Source organism: Lepisma saccharinum, chromosome 9, assembly GCF_977018435.1.
Source record: "Lepisma saccharinum chromosome 9, izLepSacc3.1, whole genome shotgun sequence".
Classification (NCBI taxonomy): domain Eukaryota; kingdom Metazoa; phylum Arthropoda; class Insecta; order Zygentoma; family Lepismatidae; genus Lepisma; species Lepisma saccharinum.
In genome coordinates, this window is record NC_139237.1 from 79,408,857 (window position 1) to 79,426,733 (window position 17,877).

Consider the following 17,877-nt stretch of genomic DNA (forward strand, 5'->3'; position numbering starts at 1 on the left):
AAGACCAAGGTGAAATTGTCCCTCCTCGCCTTAAAAACATAAACTAAACGTAACGTTTCAACCTTCTAGCAAGGTCTTCTTCAAACTCTGTATCAAGTACAAAAGTAACAAGATACAAAAACAGGGTATTATATATACACAATATACATTACGTTTAGTTTATGTTTTTAATAAAATAAATTACTGCCTTGGTCAGCATATTTAGTTTTTCAGAATATGAAGTTTATTCCTGTATAAAGGGGTCCATTTTTGCTTCTCAAATAAAGGGTGTTTTTTTTAGAGGCGGAGAACTTTAAGTTAAAATAAAACACAGAAAAATTATTTCAATATCCATGTAATTGGTTGTACTTTACAGATCATGTTATGGCATTAATGTTGGAATATGATTTCAGGCATGTGGCCACCGCGACTGGCGCGTACATGACGTAATCTGGAGGTCCAATTTTCACACACTCTTCGCAGTACATCAGGCTGTATGTCGGCAATAATGCATCGAATATTGGCTTCCAAGTGCTCAATTATTTCTGGTTTATCGGCGTAGACGTGCGACTTGAAATATCCCCAGAGAAAATAATCCAACGGCGTCAAATTGCACGAACGCGGTGGCCAGTTAACAGGGCCATTGCGTGAAATTACTCGGTCGTCGAACGTTTCTTGCAGTAAATGAATTGTGGCGTGCACTGTATGATAGGTGGCCCCATCCTGCTGAAACCACATGTCTGCCACATTCATGTCTTGAAATTGAGGCACAAAAAAGTTAGTAATCATGTCCCTGTACCACGCACCATTGACCGTCACTTTCTGACCAAAATCATTTTTGAAGACATACGGACCAATTATTCCACGGGCCCATACAGCGCACCACACGGTCACCTTTTCTGGATGTAATGGTGTTTCGACAATGGCTTGTGGATTACCATCACTCCAAATGCGGCAATTTTGTTTATTGACATAACCATTTAACCAAAAGTGTGCTTCATCACTGAACAAAAGTTTCAAATGAAATTGTGGATCAATAGCAATTTGTCCTTCAGCCCAACCAAATGTACGGCGTGAACGATGATCATGTGGCTTCAATTCCTGTACCAGTTGAATCTTGTACGTACGTAAACCAAGATCTTGATGCAAAATATTCCATAACGTGGATGGACACAAGTTTAATTGTTGAGCACGATGACGAATCGAGGCATTTGGATCATCATCAACAGTACGCTGCACTACTCCTAGTGCTTGCTCTGTCCGCACTGTACGACGTCTTACGGGATGCATATTATCGTGTAGAGTAAATGTATTGCGAAAACGATCCATAGTTCCTCGAATTAATCGCTCTGATGGACGATTATGAGCACCGTAAATTGCACGTAATGCTCAATGAGTTTGTCGAACAGAACCATGATTTTCAAAATAAAGTTGCACAATTTGCAACCGTTGCTCCGGCATGAGTATATTCATGATAACTTGCCAAACCAAACTAACCTCGAAACAAGTGGGAACTGCCTTCTATGCTGTCACAGAAAACAGCGTTGCCAGTTTAAAGTTCTCCACCTCTAAAATAAACACCCTTTATTTACAGCAGAATTAATCAATTTTCCGTGAATTGCATAACTCACAGGATACTTCAGACTTCAGAAAGTGTCTCGTCGGTATATAAACGGTAAATTTCGTGTTTAAGTGTCTATTTCGCTTTTCGCAGTTCGTGACAATACAGGGTAGGAAAATGCACCTCACACCTTTCAGAAACATGAAAAATTAACATTATAATGTGTTATTTCACATTTCATGTTTTCGTCAAAAACGAAATATGCTTGCCTCTTTGTATAATGTATGAAAATGTAAAATTTGGTTTTCATTATCATTGCCAATAGCCACCTGCGTTTTCATAGAAGCACTAAACTTCTCACACAAAAGGAAGAAGGATGACGACTGCGATTTTGCAGTACTGATGATGTAATGATAAATGCTGCCAAATAATAACTGGCCATACATACCTCCAAATAACTGACAACCACATTAGAAGTACTTACAGTAATATTGGGATTTCCTGGTTGGATCTTCAGCTCATTCAACACCCAGATGCCATTCGTAAGTTTCAGCGACTGATACAACATGTCTTGACCTTCTACATTGCGTTTAGCAATTGTAAATACATTGTTCTGTTGCATCTTTTGCACTACAGCATCTGCAAATACAAAATATAACAGCACTAATATTATTCAATGTTTATTAATATACTTCACAAGCAAACAGATATGCTTGCTGATTTTTTGAGGTGACAAAATTATGTTCATTTTTGTTAAAATCTTGGAAAAAGAATTACACTGACAATATGGATTAATTTATGAAAAATATGTACCACCACACATCAATGAACAAATTATCACAATAAAATCCCACAACACCTATTTTGAGTAATTTCATCAAATATTGTTGACACTACATACCGCAAACTAAATGATACATGTATAAGGTCTTTCCCCTATTGACAACTTACCAGCATTGCATTGAACATTTGTAAGTGTGTATTGTATTTCATTTTGAGCTGGGATATCCTTCCACGTAGCTAAGAACACACGCTTGTCCATCTGACCATCATCAGTGAAAAACACGTTCATTGGAACAACACATGCATAATAAAACACATCAATGTTGTTCTTAATGGCAACCTGAAAGAAAAAAAATGTGTCAGTTACAAACAAATTTATCTGGACATTTCTGCTTCATTATCCTGACACAATTGCTTACAAATAATTCAAATCTATGGTGTTCGGGAAAAGGCAAATAAGTCACGAACTGAGATTTTCTGTTCACACTGAATCAAAGAATTCAATTTTACGTTTTTCAGGGTACCAGGCTGAAAACACTTAAAATTCGAGAAAATGTAAAATCTAGGATAGTTTTATAGCATTTTGCTATGTTGGGACCATGAAGACTGAATGTATAATGTGGGAAAATGTAAAATCCGTGAACATAAAATAGGGGTTCTATTGTATAAATATAATTTTATATTGGGCATGTGTAAAGATTCTAAACAGTGATGATCCAACATTATCATGTCTGTAATGTTTTCTACTAAAGGTAGAAAACTGCTGTAAAATTGAATTATTTTACTAAAGTGCTTTTACCCGAACAGCTTAGAAATATGAAATAGTTCTACAATATTACATATAGAACTACCAATAAAAACCATTCCAAGTTTATAACATAGTGTGTTATTCCATATTATATGTCTATATTTAATTTTTATTTGGGGTTTTTAGTATTATTATTATTTAACATGGCAAAGCAGAAATTACCAATTGCAATGTACTCTAAACAATGAATTTTAAATTGAATTTAAAAGTTTGCACCCGTCACATTATACGGGGTCCAGCCCCTTATCAGAACTACAATAACAACTAATGTCATGTCATAACTAACATATTTTAAAACATTCCGACTTCAGTTAAAAGCTGAGGCTGTTAACAGGCACTCGGCACACATAAAACAGGACAACACAGAATTATACTGGCCCAGTCGCCAGAGCCTCGTTAATCTACAAAACACAGTCCAGGGTGTACTAAGTGGAAGTGAGGTTGACAATTGGGTGTATACTACGTGGAATGTCACCCCTTGCACCCCATACTCTAAACAATGGTTTATGATCAGACTAAACAGGACTGAACACACACTATAAATGAGATCTGAACCGTTGAGCAATTTGCCTCCACTAGAAATTGAATCTAGGGCACCTTGTTTACAAGGTGACAGCATTACCATTTGTATTAAGAAACTGTCTTGGTGGAGCAGTTGCATATGTTAACATGTACTAACCTACGTATGGTTCTTAGAATTGATGGCTCTTAGAAAAATTACATGGAACAAGCAGCAAGTTCACTAACAGAGATGAACAAATTTACTAAGAGTAGACTTTCAAGCTTTGCAACAACATTATTCTTTTGGTGTATGGTTTTGATTATGTGATCTAATACAAATCATACCTGTAAATTTGTGAGTGGGTCCATCCTCTGCACTGGGCCTGTTGTGTTGAGAGGCAGGGAAGTGTCGTGCGAAACGCCTGGTGGAAGTGGTGACATTACTTGAAGAGGAGCTGAAGGAATCAATCCAAAGCTTAAAAAAAAAAAAGACAGAATAGCCTAAACTTAATGGACAACCAAACAGGGTGGTGATATACCAAATCTAACCTTTTATAGAGTACAATAATACCACTTACATGCCTGTAACCAAAGTACTTCCTTTTAGGTATTTTGAAGTGTGGAATAAAAAGTTATTCTCAATCAATACCAGTGCCGATGTTCATTTAATGATTATTGTACTTGTACTCTATAATAACTTATAGTATTTCAGATTGTTTATCAATGTTATATACAGGGTGATTAAAATGTCTGGTTCCATTATTTGAAATTATGTGGCTTTTAATCTAAAGTACTTGGATATTCAACATAGCATGCACCTTTGAGACTACAATTCCGATCGTTATTTTGCAATATGAATACCACTGAAGACAAAGCACCAGTATTGTTTTAGTTTTTTTTTTATTTTACATCCTTTTTTCTGCAACTTCTGTCTAATCATCATAAGGATGAATTTAATAAAACAGCACTCAAAAAAGAACTCAAAACCTTCAGGGGAAAGAACGTGAATTGACCAATAAACATATCTAAGGCAGCTAATAACAGTTTTTATCAATGGCAATACAAGGGGCACTATTTATATTTTGAGCCTTGGCAACACTGATTGAAGTTAGGCGCGATTTGACATTTGCACGGAATCGTCTGGCATTATTGACCAGAACGTACTTCAAATGTTTTGTCAATAGCTTGATTTGTGCTGTTTATGTTGCCTTGGAGATTGCGCGACAACAATAAAATGGAATTAACTCGTGAACATTTTCGTGCAATGATTTTTTATGATTTTCGACATGGATTATCAAGACAAGAGTGCATCGATCAACTTACTTCCACATTTGGCGATGAAGCCCCATCCTTTGCCACTGTGAAACGCTGGTATAACGAATTTAATCGCAGCCGCCATTCGCTCACCGACGAGATCGCGAAGGTCGTCCAAAATCAGTTGTTGTTCAAGAAAACATTGATGCTGTGAAAAACCTAATACTGCAAGATTGTCATGTGACATACTGAGAGATTGAGGCAACCATAGGCATTAGTTCCACCCGCATATATAAAATATTACATGATCATTTAGCTGTGAGAAAGGTATGTTCTCGTTGGATCCCACACAATTTGACAAAAACTCAAAAAGACGCTCGCGTCAATTGGTGCAAACAAATGCTCAATAAATACAATCGTGGTGCTTCAAAAGACGTACATAAGATTGTAACAGGTGACGAATCATGGATATATGCATATGAGCCGGAACGTAAACAACATTCGACTGTATGGGTGTTTCAAGATGAACCCAATCCAACAAAAGTTGTTTGTGCTCGAAGCACATCGAAACAAATGGTCGCCTGTTTTTTCGGGAAAACTGGTCTTGTGGCAACTGTGCCTTTAGAGGATCGTAGAATGGTCAACTCTGAATGGTACACAACAATTTGTTTGCCAGGGTCTTCGGTCAAATACGGAAAACAAACAAATGCCGTCGGATCATTCTTCATCAAGACAATGCCAGCTGTCACACATCTCGTCTAACAACAGACTTTATGAATAGTCAAAAAATCGAATTGATGGGTCATCTGCCGTACAGTCCTGATTTGGCACCCAATGACTTCTTCTTGTTCCCGAATGTCAAGAATAAATTGCGTGGACAACGATTTTCGTCGGCAGAAGATGCTGTTGATGCGATCAAAAATCATATTATGGAGGTGTCTCAAGAAGATTGGAAAAACTGCTTTGACAAATGGTTCGAACGAATGCAAAAGTGTATTGACCATAAAGGAGAATACTTCGAAAAACAATAAAGCAGTTTTCAATGCCAAATTCCTGTTTTTTAATTGTTAGGCTCAAAATATAAATAGTGACCCTCGTAGCACAAGTGAACAAAATCAATCTACTCTTGCGAACATGTGATTTTGTATTAAGTCATGCCGGTAGATGTTTAAGGAAAAACTGGAGTGTAGGTAATCTAGTATAAAATAGCACTTTTCGTGTCATTATCAGGAAATTCATTTTTGTAGTTCATGTTAATCAGGTTGGCCAAATGTTAAGATTTGGTATAAGTTATTGAACTTACCTATTCTTGTTCAACTGAAGAGCAAATCCTGCCATAGCTTGCATGGCTTTATTAGTAAATGTGAAGTCCATGTAAATTTGTCCATTTCTGCAAAAAGAGAAGATACATGATCATCAACAGTAAATGCTGAAAAAAATATAATTACTGTTGCTAAGAAATACATCTCCCATAGATTTGTTTTTTGTAGACCTTTATTTAAACCGCTGCCTTTCTCCGTATATACATCTTTACATTACAATCCATTAACAACTGCTCCCGGTTGCCTTTTGCCCCAAAACAGAGAAATGCACTTAACAGGACTTCACTCTACGAGTGCACTATTTAGCATAGAACTACCCAGCTCTCCTATTTTATCACGCAAGAGTCCCTATGCTGTCCTCTCATTCAGTAATGTACATCTTATCTGAGCTACGAGCTCACTATTTAGCATAGCAGTTTATCACGCAGAGGTCCCTATACATATGACGCTCACTCTCCTTGTATCTCTATGCATCCATCCGGCTCTGTGTAACTCTGTAAAAAAACAGTCTGAATCAATTGGGCTTTCTATCCGAGTATCTGAGAGACCGTAACAAGTCGGAACCTGACACATATACCTCCGACAAACTGGTCCGCCCCCAACCACCAGGGCGAAGGCCCTATTGTTACCTTTCAGACAGGAAAGCCGTTGGGGGAAAACAACCGTTGGCTTCCGCAGCTACCGGGCAAAAAACAACCTTGGGAAGAGCATTTACAAACAACTAAACTTTTAGATATGCGGTGTGGCTAGATAAGAAACCGGACTGTTGCTACAAAATCTTTTATTGGTTATTTTGTACAATACAAACATTATTCCCTGTACTATCGATACACTGCTCCATACGAATATTCCATTGCTGGAAGCAGTGCTGAAAATCATTTTCTGAAACCATGTTCATGACCTCCGTCACTTTTCTTTTCATAGATCCTACGGTCGTAAATCAGGTTTCTTTCTGTGCTAATTTGACCTTTGGGAATAAAAAAAAGTCGCACAGAGCGAGATCCAGGAAATAGGGTGGATGTTCTAACACTGGGATTCCATGATTGGCCAAAAAAGCCTTCACTGATAATGTTGTGTAGGCAGGAGCATTTTCCTGATGAAGAATCCATTACTTGCTTTTCCACAAATCAGGTCATCATCTTCTTACTCGCTCACAAACGGTCGTCAGGATGGTAATGAAATAATGTTGGTTGACAGTTTGACCTTTGGGTACCCAATTCAATCAATTCACCGACATTTGCATGTTTCATTCCGTTTTTGACGTGCAAGGCCGTCCAGGATGCAAGTCATCCACGGTCACTTCTCGTCCCTCTTTAAACATTTGAATCCACTTGCGTGCGTGATAAACACTCATCTCCGTATACTTTCTTCAATAAACCATAAGTTTCTGTGGCGGATTAAGAAACACATTGATACGCTGTTCCACACAGATGTACGGTTAACTTCCTTCAAAAAGCTACAGCAGAACTGACTGCCGCGCACCCTGGGCAATCACACAGTTGATATTATACACTCATGCACCGCTTGAGCTTGGATGCTGTTTTTTGACAGCAATATCAATATCCGGTTTTTTTCTAGCCACACCTCGTTTAAATTTCCATTTTCCAGTTCTGTGTGTCAAAACCACACAGCATTACAAAACGAAGCAAAGGATCAAAGTACTAAAAATTAATAACAAGTCTACGTGAGCTGATATTTTGAACGGAGACCAATGGCAATACTCCTCTTAATTCTCATCGATACCAATACTGATGCCTGAAAATTGCAACGATTAAAAAAGTTGTTCAGAATATTGATAACTATTGATATGCAAGTATTCCAGTGCAATTATAGTGGAACCTTAATGTTACATCTTTCAGGGCAACCAAGCTGAAAAAAACAACTTAGACTGCAGTAAAATGTAAAATCAGGGAAAATATGACAGTTTGCCATTTTGGACCATGTAGAATCTATAATGTGAAAAAATGTAAAATCCTGGAACGTAAAAGTGAGGTTCTCCTGTATATATGCAAATTTACTAAAGTCTTGTTTTAAAATGTTCCAGAAATGCATTGGAATATTAAAATAACTGTCATTTAATCACAAAATCCATGTTTTACAGCATAACTGGTGTAAATTAATGAAAGTCCCAAAAGTGTTGCAGAACATTTTTCCAGACCCTACAAACTACCTGAACTTCAGGAAAGTATCTGATGGTATCAGTGATTAACTTTCAACCGATACTTTCCAACACCAATGTTATCGGCCAATATTTAATACTATTAGAAAATAATATGAAGACTGAATGCACAGAATCATAAAAAATATATGAACCATTATTTATATGCTGTTACTATGCTAAAAAGACAGCATGTATGCAAGAATGCATAACCTATTATTATTATTATACTGTAGTGATAGAAAGACATGAAGATTTTGCTGATCCTGATGAACTAATACGACATTCATCAGTATGTATAACCAACATTCAACTGATCCAATAGAAAATTGCAAAGGTTTCATGAAGACTGTGCATCTTTATTTACTTCCTTAATTATTTACTGTAAAGGGGATAGACCAATATGAAATTTTTGTGATACTGGTAAAGTTCTGTTGTAAAGTCAACAAATACTAGTAACTGATATTCTTTCAATCTGACATGAAACTTCAACATGAACAGTTAATCAATGTACATACTTCCGTGAAAATGTTCCCCATATGTCCAAGCCTTTTCCCTTGTCAGCAGGAAGCCAGTTGACCTTTGGAGAGGTGTATGATGTAGGCATTGAAGAGATGCCAAAAATATCTCCCAGTAAACCTGTTGTTGACTGCGAGACAGGTGCTGCTGCAGATACAGCAGAGGCGGCAGAAGATGCTCCAACGTCACCACCAAGCTGTAAAATCATGAAAATAAAAAAATGGTAGATTACTGTTAGAGTACTGTAAATCATGTTTAACTGTATTCATAATATGTTGCCACTCCAATATTTCTATTCATTTTAACTATGCTTCTTCTTGTAAATGTTCCATGTTATATGTTCAACATATAAGTGGGATTTCAATCCTTTGATGGGGACCGTTAACCCACACCCCTTTGAGAATTATGTTGAAATTTGTATTAATCGAGATTACAGTAAAGCGGAAATACAGGTCAGGCACCCTAACCAGCCACAAGCAACCTCCAATCACCAATATAAATGGTTTGCCTTCCTCTACCATCCCACTGCATCCAACTGCATATCCAAAGCCCTTCTGCCATATGGTATCAAAGTAGTTCTCAAGCCCAATGCCAAAATAGCTGATAAACTAAACAAACACAAACGATACTTTCTCTCCCCCCTTGATAACCCAGGTGTATACGATGCAGAGTGTGAGTGCAAGGCACATTACATCGGCAGGTCCATCAGATCTGTCAATGAAAGAATCCAACAGCACCTAACAGATGTGAAAAAAGCCCAACCCACTACTGGGCTTGCTAAACACATCAAATACCATAGCCATAAAATTCAAAAGGTACAAGTTAAACACACAGCCCACATACTCGTAGACACTAACATCAAGTTAACACATGCCATAATGCACTTCCAGCATGAGCTAAACATCGATAGCGGACAGGCACACCACACTTGGATTTCCCTACTCCAACAGTTAACACTGGGAAATAGCAGACACGGATGCAGATGTACAGTTAACAACAGCGCACCTAGCGGCAGCCGGAGAACTACAAACAGAAGACGCATGCCAAGCAACAGTACAGCAAGTTTCAACGAGGATGGTGGCCGTGGCGACTGAAATTAACAGAATGAAGAAGGAAAAACAGTTTCGTGAATAAAGTGAGTACTAGTTTCTCCGTTTTTATATACTACCGCATCGTTCTTTTCCCAATTATGAAAACTCTGAAATTGCAAAAGAACACACCAATATTATCTATTGGTACTAAACCTAGCAATCCTAACCTATGTAAAATTATAGTTGCTGTTGTGGAACGTCATTTTGGGTGCTAGATTCACTTGCGTGAAGCCTACGGGCTGTCCTTCACCGTAAAAGTAACATGCTAAGTTAAGAGACATACTTTACTTCACAATAACACATTTACGAGAGCTAAAATCAACTGAAAACGTTCATAAACAAAATCTTCATCTAACATGCAAAATATTTTACTTTCTCGAGGGGGTACAGAGGGTCAAGGGTACCCTTTGATGAACAAATAAATTAATATTTCTTATCCTGGATCACAGGTTATCAGATATTTATACATAATTCAGAATTCCTGAAGGAAGACAAGCAACAGTTTCAGTATTATTCTTATAGTACACCAGGACTCCTTCTTGGTTTGCAGAAGTGTCTAGAAATAAAAACAGATCAATAACTACTTGCATTACGTACCAAGCTATCCAAGCCACCGCCTAGCAGATCCAATCCGGTATTGAAGGCAGGCTGGGCTGCTTGTGCAGGAACTGTGGGAGCATTGATATCCATGCTTAACAGATCTCCAATGAGTGATTCTTGCGATGGTATAACCGCTTGCTGTTGAGTTGTTTCTGCAGCAGCCTGGTCAAGAACATTCTCTTGAGAACCGGTTCTGGCTGGCAGCGACTTTCGAATCCCAGCGCGACCTTCCACGAAAGCCGTTGGTGGCTTGTGGTACACTGAAGCGAGGCTGGCAATATGGCAGATAAGCTCATCCAACAATGTAGGTTCGAGGAGATCGGTCTCCTCGGAAATCAATGGCTTCTCTGCGAGGACAACTTCCTTTGCGGCAGCAGGGTCGGTGGAGAGGAGCCGCCAGTAAATGAAGCCCCTGTCTCTCAAATCTGGGTTGTCGGAATCCTGAGTTGCCAGACTTAATACCTGAGCAAAGAAAGAATTCTCGTTGGCAATATATATATATATATATATATGGATAAAAGCAAGGAGGGCCAAAAGGGCTAAGTAAAAATCAAATAAGGTAAAAGGAAACACTCACCGGACAGTAGGAAAATTCAAAATTTTCGCTAATTTATAGCATCATCGGTGTGAGGTTCCGTCTTCTGTTTCTTCTCACACCGATGATGCTATAAATTAGCGAAAATTTTGAATTTTCCTACTGTCCGGTGAGTGTTTCCTTTTACCTTATTTGATTTATATATATATATATATATATATATATATATTCAATTAAAACCAAAGTAGTAGTAGTAGATTAATACTAGACTTTAATCAAATTTTGTCAATCTGTTAACATGGGTGAAAAAATTCAATAATGAATAAAGATTAGCTAAATATATATTAGGAATGGACTGATATGAAATGTTTATGGGTTTCAGTTAAATTATTCACTATTTTACTTAAAAATTATGGCTCCGCACATAATTAAAATTTGACAACTTGATTTTAAAAATAATAATAATAATAAATTGCTTGTTTCACAGTTGAATTATTGTGTTCAAACAATGTAATATTATTCACAAGATTCACTTTATAACTACTTCTTTATGCTTTTGTTAAATTCTTTCCATTAGTATAACTGTAATATTATTGAAACTAGAAATAAATGTGCGGAAGGGAGTGTGTATTCTCTCAAAATGTAACAGCAAAAATTGTGTTTACATACTTGTAAGAACCGTAAACTGCAAACAAAAATAATTCAAAGTAAATGCATGAAATACGTACATACAAAAAGAATAATCTTACTGATCTTGTTACTACTTATAAATTTAATCTTCTTCCTGTCAATGAAATCGTGGTCTTCTTACCTGTTGTACAAGTTCCTGAGTATCTGTGGGGCGTTTGAGGAAAAGTTTAACTATAGCTGTGAGTAACTGGAGTTGAACTTGAGTGTTCTCATCATGAAAGCCTTCCAGGAAACTCTCCAGCAATTCATCTGCATTATCAATTCTCTCTGCATACTCTCCAATGATCCATATCATGGAAGCTCTGTGTAAACAAAATAACATTATTAATAGAGGCACACATTTTTGGTAAATAAAAAAGCAAAATTTCGGTACAAAAACAGAGTCAATTTCGGGTTCAAAAGCGGTAAATAAAATGAAATTTCGCTGTTATAACGGTGAAAAAGCAGCATATAAAATGACATTTTGGTTTTAAAAATATGAATATAATCCGAAATTTGATTTAAAAACTGCACTATTACACAAAATAAACATATCCCTTATAATAGCACATTAAATCATTACCAGAATATTAAGTTTATTCCTGTATAAAGGGGTCCATTTTCGCTTCTCAAATATTTGCAGCAAAATTAATCCATTTTCCGTGAATTGCATAACTCGCAGGATATTTCTGACTTCAGAAAGTGTCACGTCGGTATATAAATGGTAAATTTCGTGTTCAAGAGTCAATTTCGCATTTTGCATCATTTCGTGACAAAACAGGGTAGGAAAATGAACCTCGCACCTTTCAGAAACATGAAAAATTAGCATTACAATGTGATATTTCACATTTTGCGTTTTCGTCAAAAACAAAATATGCATGCCTCTAATTATTAACAATAGGGATGAACATGAAATTCTTACTAACATTTCTCACAAATATCAATACTTGAAAATTTACATTAATATTTACAAGAATAGCAATTCAAAGTAGTTCTGCATAATTACAAATTGTAACACGAAAGTTTTGCTTTAAAAATAATAAAAAAAAGGTAAAGTGTTCCCCTGTGCATAGCACCACGCCATGAAGGTGTATAGGGGGTGTGAGGGTAACGCCCCACACTTTCTTGATCCGGTCGTGAGTGGGGGTGATGTGATCAGCATCATGCCCCTGATCGCCTTTACCCCCCAGGGTTTCCGCCAGGTACCCATGTTATTTGATGCTGGGTGGGCGCCGGGGCCGCTTCCACCGTTAGAAAAGTTCCCGGATTTGAACCGGCCAGGGATCGAAACCGGGACCTTGAGCATGGTAGTCAGACGCGTTACCGACTGAGCCACCGCGGCCACACTTTGCTTTAAAAATGCCTCATCTTATCTATCCCAGCAATGTATCACCACAGCTAATGTGGTTCTTCATTGAGATACCTCGTGGTTGCCACTTCATATAATAAATTTTAAAGTGTATCATGTAAAATGAGAAATTTAACATCGTTAAAAAGCTATCGTTAAAAACAAGGCTACCATATTTTTTCTTAGTTTTGAAAGTCATATGAAGAATTACAATATATTTCCCAATCATTTACATAACCTATTTCAAACTTACCTTGCCTCTGGTTCATCCAAAGTATCAAGATTCTCACAAAGTGTAGATATAATGCTCTCATATTTATTTGGATACTTCCGGAAGATATCCTTAATCACCACAATGGCCTCTTGCACAACATAATTGACCTGATAAATATAAGCTATGATCAGTATGAAGGTCACCATGAACACAAACATAAAGCACTTTTCCATGTAGTTCAGAAGAATATAAGTATAAAGGAAGAATATTTAAAAAAAAATAGGTTGTATAATGAAAATCAATGTTACAAAAATTCTTTGAGACACAAACTTTGATTACATTAAATTTTATTATTTCTAAATATTGGGATCCCTAAGGCATCAAAAGTTTGAAGTTCTCATTATAATTAGATAGGATAATCAGGACCGGTCTTATAGTTTTAAGGTAGAATCCAAACCACTGTACAATGTGGTTCCAACAGCAGTCGAACCCAAGACCTCTTGATTATAAAGTGACGGTTATCAATATAACATAGGGGAGGATCTCCTAAGGTATCAGATATCACTAAAACTAATTGTTCTGATTGATGTGCATCCTACGAGTGAACTATAACCTATGTTGTTCTCAAAAAGGTACCAAAATTTGTTACTATTATGAATGCAAAGTACAGTCAGGACTGTCATTATTATGCGTTTGAGATATTGTTTTAAGTCCACTTAATGCCCAAATAGGCTAATTGGGAATGGATCTAGTTTAAAATTAGGTCTAAACCTCTGTGAACCTCCACAGGGCTACGAAACCCGGACCCTTACAAGGTGACAACATTATTTTAACCATGCTTTAAAATTCCTAATATTTATGCTCTTACTTTGCCAGAAAAGTCAAATGCTGATAAAAATCAAGAGGAATTGATTTTTTCAAGATAGGGGTGCAAGGTATTCTCCCGCAAGTTCTTGAACAAGTACCTAACTACAACAATTTTCTTCTGACTGTACCTCTGACAAAACAGATGTCAGACATAGAATCTGAATGCTGAGAACTGAAATTCTGTATTACCTTTGTTTGAATAAGATCTAGAAGGGTAGAAACACATCGCTCGGCAGATTGTTCAACCTTGATAGCGCATCGGCCAATAGCTCGGACAGCCTTTCGGACAAAATCCACATCCACTTCAGTGGCATACCTTAGGAAGAAAAGTATCATTCTTGTAAATAACTTCAATACATCCTTATCACTATTATGGTCTGAACATAAAACAGGGATTCTAGGAGTTACTTAACTTAAAGACAGAGGAGAGTATTGAGTGAAAACTTTTATCAGTGAATACAGTGAGAAAAATTACATGAAAATGTTCTTGCACATGTATATATATATATAGTAATTACTGGTGTCTTTTCTATTTTTCCCCACTTAAGAGAAATTAAGACTAAGGCAATAACACTTTGAACCATTTACTGTTTTCCATAGACACCAATACTTGAAAATAGTAACAATTCAGAATAGTTTAATACATTTATATATTTTCCATTGATTGGTTGATTTTATATATTTTGGCCGATACCGATAAAGTACCAATATAAAATTTACCGATACAGATAACCGATCCGATATAAAATTAGAAATGGTCCTTGAAGAACCTGAAATGTTCATTGATCTCCTTAATAAATGTGTGTTTCGTGGTGACTGCAGTGCAAAAGAAGTTGAATATTTAGACATTTACTTTTTTATAAAGAAAAGCATGGAGATTATCCATAAAAATTACAACAAAATGGCAGAATTTTGCACTAAATTATCAGATATTTATCGATATATCGGATCGGTAAAATAATCGGTAATTTTACCGATACACCGATATGCCTATATCGGCTGATACCGATAGAGTACCGTTAATCGGTCCCATCCCTAATATATTTGACTTTGCTTTTCTGCCACTTCTGGCTAATTGCGAAGATGGGGATGAATGGTGATGAAATGAGATGGATGAAGCGACTATCACAAACACACAAGGACAGCACAAAATTGGAGCCTCACAGAGGATTATACTGATAAGAATCCAGATGCCAGAGTCTCGCTAGACTGCAAAATGCACTCCAGGATGTACTACTCACACGATAGCAATTAGAACATGAAATATAGTTTTAAGAGCTTATACTTACTCTTTAAGTTCAGACAGAACCTGGGCAATATTGGCTTGCGACGCCAAGCGTATCATGATATCCAACTTCTCCAGCTTCACATAAATGGGATCGTTATACTTCACAAAGAACACCTTCATTTCATGTTTCAGAATGTCAGGTCGTTTCTGAACAATCAGGTTGATATTTCTCAATGCAACATATTGGACCTACAAAGACAAAGAAATGCCTCTGTTTCAGCTACTTTACACACTACAAGAAATAAGAGCATACTAATAACATGCTTACATAATTCAGGGTTTTGATTTCAATTGTCAAAACAGATTCCATGACTTTTCTAGGTATATCTTAAATAAATATTCTGGCTATTATGTAATGTCTTTTTCTCTTAACGCTGTTTATAGTGTATTTTTAGTGGAAACCTGGAAGGTGTGGCACCAGTAAAAACACTATTTTTAGTGTTTATTTATAACTACGAGTGCCCGTTGGTTTCTGGATAAAATTAGTTTTTATAAATATGTGAACAATCCATATCACTGCAAGTTCGATCAAGACTTTACTACAGTTTTGAATAGTACTGTCAGGTTGCCACTCATCTTGTCACATCAAATTGACCAGACTTTTCCACATGCCTTGAAATACATTTCATTTGATCAGAATATTGATAAAGGTTAACGTATATATGTTCCATCAAAACTACACTGTATCAACTTATCAGAGTTTGCATAAAAAATTTCATAAATTCAGATTTTAAATAATCAGGGTATTAAAACAACTGTTATGTATTCATAAAATGCTTTTTTGTTACACAACATTGGAGCAAAATTAATAACATTTGCACACTTTGGCCCCCTGCAAAACACCCAATTTTCTGTAGAGTAGTGACTGGTTTGGGTGATTCTGTACATATCACAGTTCTAGGATGAGCCAATGATGATCTCAATGCTGCTATTAATTTCTGCTAATATTGATACTTAGAGGCACATATTTTTGGTAAATAAAATAAAATTTCGGTGTTATAGCGGTGAATAATCACATCAAAAGTGCTATATAAAATAAGATTTTGGTTTTAAAATTGTGAATATAATCCTAAATTTGATTTAAAAACTGTACTTATTACACAAATTAAACTTATCCCTTCTAATAGCACATTTATGTAGTTACCAGAGTATTACGTTTATTCCTGCGTAAAGGGGTCCATTTTTGCTTCTCAAATATTTACAGCAGAATTAATCAATTTTCCGTGAATTGCTTAACTCACAGGATACTTCAGACTTTAGAAAGTGTCGCGTCTGTATATAAACGGTAACTTTCGTGTTTAAGAGTATATTTTGCATATTGCAGTTCATTTCGCATTATTTCGTGACAAAACAGGGTAGAAAAATGCACCTCACACCTTTCAGAAAAATGAAAAATTATCATTGCAGGAAATTATTTCATATTTCGTGTTATCGTCAAAAATGAAATTTGCATCCCTCTATTGATACTTCTATATCAACGCTTTAAATCAGCACTTTGAGACTTCCTGAACAAGGTCATTATATGAAAAACCGAATGTTAAAGGAAGAATAAAACGTAAGTACTCGGACCTTTTTACAACTTAGTGTTTACAAATGGGCATTTTTGGCACACAATGCTGGTGCAGGATTCGTGAAGATTTAAGATTTAACATAATTCCTCGAACACTTGGACTCTGAAAATGAATATGCCAATCCATCAGTATCAGCCAAATGCCAATCAAGAACAATTGTTGATTCCTGAAATTCAAAGAGTGTCTTATTTCATACTAACCTCTGGTTCTGAAGAGAGAAGCGTGACAAGTGGTGGAGCGAGCTTCTTGGTTAAAGTTGTCACGAAATCTGAGTCCGTAGGCAACATTTCCATGAACTTCATCAGGACCTTGACGGCAGAGAGAACAACGGCTGCATTTGCATGTGCTAAGCGTGGTGTTATACGTTCACATATGCTGAAACAAGAAGCAATGAACAAAATAAAAAAAAGGCAAAATTTCTGACATGCAAACACAAAAAGTTAAGATCCTAATATAACTGTTAGGGCTGAACTGATATGACCTTGAAACAACTCCACCTTCAATACTGTATCTTCAAATTCCTGGATTCATTTACAAGATACCTGGAATAAGACATGGACCAATATGAGAATTCTGCTCATACCAACTGAGTTTGAGTTCTGTTTTAAGTTCACTTTTATGCACAGATAGGCTAATTGGGACTGGACCTAGGGTTTAAAGTGGGGTCTGAACCAACAGAGGATCAATTATAAGGTTCCAGATCTTCCCTGAAGAACATGAACCTTCTTAATTAATGTGCGTAAGCAGGTTAACTGTAATGAGTTCAGCCTCTGTGTTTAGGAATTTAGTTTACACAATTAGAGCATATG

At 36.5% G+C, this 17,877-nt stretch overlaps 1 protein-coding gene across 3 annotated transcripts in view; it reads right to left on the minus strand.

Annotated features, from left to right (window-relative positions):
* Positions 1-1,863: 1,863 nt before the first annotated feature.
* AP-1-2beta (adaptor protein complex 1/2, beta subunit) overlaps positions 1,864-17,877 on the minus strand; it is a 30,108-nt gene continuing 14,094 nt past the window's right edge. For all 3 annotated transcript variants that reach the window (XM_083128499.1, XM_083128500.1, XM_083128501.1), the window contains exons 6-16: positions 17,269-17,443; positions 15,499-15,686; positions 14,399-14,525; positions 13,382-13,509; positions 11,923-12,103; positions 10,574-11,038; positions 8,885-9,081; positions 6,190-6,276; positions 3,978-4,107; positions 2,492-2,663; positions 1,864-2,179 (exon numbers count right to left, since the gene is read on the minus strand). In XM_083128499.1, the coding sequence (XP_082984625.1) occupies positions 1,878-2,179; positions 2,492-2,663; positions 3,978-4,107; positions 6,190-6,276; positions 8,885-9,081; positions 10,574-11,038; positions 11,923-12,103; positions 13,382-13,509; positions 14,399-14,525; positions 15,499-15,686; positions 17,269-17,443 (2,152 nt within the window). In that variant the 3' untranslated portion in view covers positions 1,864-1,877. The remainder of the gene's footprint in view (positions 2,180-2,491; positions 2,664-3,977; positions 4,108-6,189; positions 6,277-8,884; positions 9,082-10,573; positions 11,039-11,922; positions 12,104-13,381; positions 13,510-14,398; positions 14,526-15,498; positions 15,687-17,268; positions 17,444-17,877) is intronic.